The sequence below is a fragment of the Centruroides vittatus genome, unplaced genomic scaffold (assembly GCF_030686945.1).
Source record: "Centruroides vittatus isolate TY-2023 unplaced genomic scaffold, ASM3068694v2 scaffold_861, whole genome shotgun sequence".
Taxonomy (NCBI): Eukaryota; Metazoa; Arthropoda; class Arachnida; order Scorpiones; family Buthidae; genus Centruroides; species Centruroides vittatus.
Window position 1 is genome coordinate 7,035,414 of NW_027122718.1, and position 3,595 is coordinate 7,039,008.

General features: G+C 39.0%; 1 protein-coding gene across 1 annotated transcript; it reads right to left on the reverse strand.

Moving 5' to 3' along the window:
* Window positions 1-2,086: 2,086 nt before the first annotated feature.
* On the reverse strand, window positions 2,087-2,554 carry LOC136990150 (uncharacterized). The gene has a single exon (XM_067288521.1). It carries the CDS (start codon window positions 2,552-2,554, stop codon window positions 2,087-2,089), a length of 468 nt encoding a protein of 155 aa, XP_067144622.1.
* Window positions 2,555-3,595: the final 1,041 nt, after the last annotated feature.

Consider the following 3,595-nt stretch of genomic DNA (forward strand, 5'->3'; position numbering starts at 1 on the left):
TGTACTTGATTAGTCTTTTCCTCAATCTCTGTTCTATAGGACCACAAAATATTTTTTCTTTTTATTGAATGCTTCTTTAGCCATTGCTATTCTTTTAATTTACTTTTCACTTCTTCCATCTTCACTCATCCAGCTACCTAAATATGTAAATCTATTCAGTATTTAAAACATCCCATATACAAGTATTATTATTAAGATATCAGACATATCCTATCATTCTACTCTGTAAATTATATAGTTGAGCACTATTTATACATTTTATATTGGTTCTGAAACATTTGTACATTTTTTAAAATTAATAGTGAAATATTTCATTTATATGTCTAAATCCATTATAAATTTTCATTTATTTGTTTTTTTCTTTTTGAGAAAGATTATAAATATTACAATACTCTTTTAAAAAATATTCAGAATTTTCAGAGCATATTCTTTGTTCTATTCTTGGAATTCTCAGAATTAAGTATGTTGTCTCAGAAAAAGCAGATTAACCATAGATTATAACATTGTAACATTAAGAGGAGTTGTTTGCCATGGGAACTATTTATCCTGCCATCTTGTTATACATCTTCACTTGATTATATGTTCTTTTGATCCAGTTCCTTGAGAGATGTATAAATGGTGCTCCACTGTATTTATAATTATTATTCATTCCCATCTATTTACTATGCCACTGTTTTTAATTGTTTAACTTTTATATAATTTACATCTTCTTCTTCCTAGCATTGAGGTCCTGCTTCTATGCAGGGTCTGCTTTCTTGCATGCCCTTCTCCATATGGTACGGTTCAATGCGTCTTCCGGAGTGACATTCACCCTCCTCATGTCATCTTGCAGTCGATCCATCCACCTCATTTTGGGGCGCCCTCGGGGTCGCCGTCCAGGTGGGCTGAGTTGTAATGCTGTCTTCGCTACTGAGTGTTCATCAGTATGCATGACATGGTCATACCATCTAAGTCTTTCTTCCCGCATCTTTTCAGATATAGGGGCCACTCTCATGATCTTTCGGATGTCTTCATTCGGGATGTGGTCAAGTCGGGTAAAGCCGAGGCACCAGCGAAGCATCTTCATTTCCATGGTATGGAGAATTTGTTCGTGGCGGGTGCTTGATGGTCAGCATTCTGACCCATATAGGGTCACTGGGTGGACGACGGATTTGTAGACTTTTGCCTTTAGCGGGTCTGCATACGACGGTCACAGAGGATGCCAGTGCATTGCCACCACTTTAGCCAGGCTGCCTTGGCTCACGCCTTTGCATCAAGGGTGGTTTCACCATCATTGCTGTTGAGTGAGCCAAGGTATTTGAACTGAGTGGGCTTCTTAAGGTCTTCTCCCTTAATGTTAATTGACCCGTTGGTCTGGACCCCACATTCTAGGTATTCAGTCTTCTTGATGTTGAACCTGAAGCTGACACCAGCAAGGCAGTCGTTCCACCGTCAGACTTGGTCCTGTAACTCCTGCCTCGACTCTGCTGCAAGGAGGGTGTCATCTGCATAGAGTAGGGTCCATGGGTGTGGACATTGAATATTGGCATGTTGTACAGTCCATGCAGAGGATGAAAAGGAGGGGTGAGAGGACTGATCCCTGGTGTACACCAGCTTTGATGCTAAACAGGGGTGAGGTTCCCACTGGGCATCTGACTACACTGGTCACGTCAGTGTACAGGAGCTGGGTCCATTGAACGTAGGCTTCTGGGACACCATGGACTCTGAGCAAGTGCCAGATAAGGTTACATAGAAAACAGTCAAATGCTTTCTCCAAGCCCAGGATGGCCATAAGGAGAGTTTTATTCTTCTCCCGGTAACGTTTGTGGAGTAGCCGGGTAGCATGTATTGCATCTGTTGTTCCACAGCCCTTAATGAATCCACATTGGTTTGGAGTCGGGTTGACGATCTGGCGAAGACGGGTGTCGAGTATTCGCTCAAAAATCTTAATGGCATGGCACAGGATTCGGATCGGTCAGTAGTTGGTACAGTCTGCCACATCACCTTTACCTTTCCAAATTGGCACTGTGATGCTAGTTGACCAGATTGATGGCACTTCTCTGTCTTCATTTATCTTGTTGAAGAGGGCTGCGAGGGCCTCCTCTCCTCATCCTCCAAGAAGCTTCCATGCTTCAGTGGGTATATCATCTGGTCTGGGTGCTTTGCCATTCTTTATTTTCATGAGAGCCTTTCCAACTTCTTGTGGCGATATCAGGAAAACTGGTCCTAGTACTGGGTCTGCTGGATGGATTGGAGGGTGTAGGAACTCCACATTGCAGATGGCTGAGAAGTGTTCACTCCACCTTTGGAGGATGGCTGACGGATCACGGAGTATCTGGCCATGGTTGTCTTTGATGTTCTTTACGTGGCGTGTATCTTGGGTTGCATGATGTCGAGTGCTGGCAAGCCGGTAAATCTTGTTTGCTCCTTCTGGTGTATCAAGGTCCTCATACAGGCAGTTGTAGTGGGCAACTTTTGCAGCTGCAACCGATCTCTTTGCCAAGGACTTGAGGTTCCGATATCGCTCATAGTCATCTTTGGTGCCTGATTGCCTCCATCTCTTGAACATCATCATCTTTTCTCTGATGGCTGCTTGCACTTCTTCATTCCACCACCAATATATATAAGTTACATATGCTTAAATAAATTGAAATAATAAAGTTTTTGATTTTCTTGCTATTTGCTATGAATGTAATCAATATAAATTCATGAAGATTTCATTAGTCAATAATAATAATTAATATTTTGCATGTTAGAGTTTAGTAGAATATGAATATTTTATTCATATATTATAATAACTGATGATAATTATTCTAATTACATTTTGCAGTTATTAATTGTAAGTGAACTATATAAAAATTTATTAGCCTTGAATAAAAATAAGTATGCAGAAGATGATTATAACATCAAATAAATTATTTTTTATTATGATATTACTATTTTTTTAAGTTATTCCTAAAATACCATTGGTCTTTGATTCCTTTCTTATCATAACATCTTATCAAAACTTTAGGCTTATATTTAAGAAGTCTTAGGTTTACAGAAATTATTGTTAACTTTTGAGAATTGACAGACTGATGGCCTAGTAGTTAAGGTGGCAGCCTACTGCTCTGATATACCAAAGATCAAATTCGGACAGGCTGAAAAAACCCCAGAAATTTTTTATGGGTGGTCTGTCTGGATATGTTGAACCCTGTCCCTCACCAACCAACCACCCCATTGTGGACTTGGCCAAACCTACGATAGGGCTGATAGAAAGGCTCTCTTGATGCCCACAGGGTGGAAAGAGTTGGGGAGAAAACTTTTGAGAAATTCATCTTTCATCTTTATAACGTTTCATAAAATTCATTATAATGTATATTAATGAAATAAACAGCAAATTTTTCCTACAAAAATTTTTAATACAGGTATGAACATCTTTGTAAACCAGAACTGAAACGTGGGATAACATCAAGAGTTTGGAATTTTATAGAACATTCTGAAAATGAGGAGTCAATTTCTCCAAAGTACTTACAACAATTATACTTAAGATGTTTTAAATATAAACAAAATTTTTGATACTGTGGGAGCAGCTTCCATTATATTTTGCCACTGGTTCTTTTTCCAGAATTATTAT

Excerpts from the sequence above, each read along its gene's own strand:
- LOC136990150 (XM_067288521.1), bottom strand. The coding sequence starts at position 2,554 with ATGATGATGTTCAAGAGATGGAGGCAATCAGGCACCAAAGATGACTAT.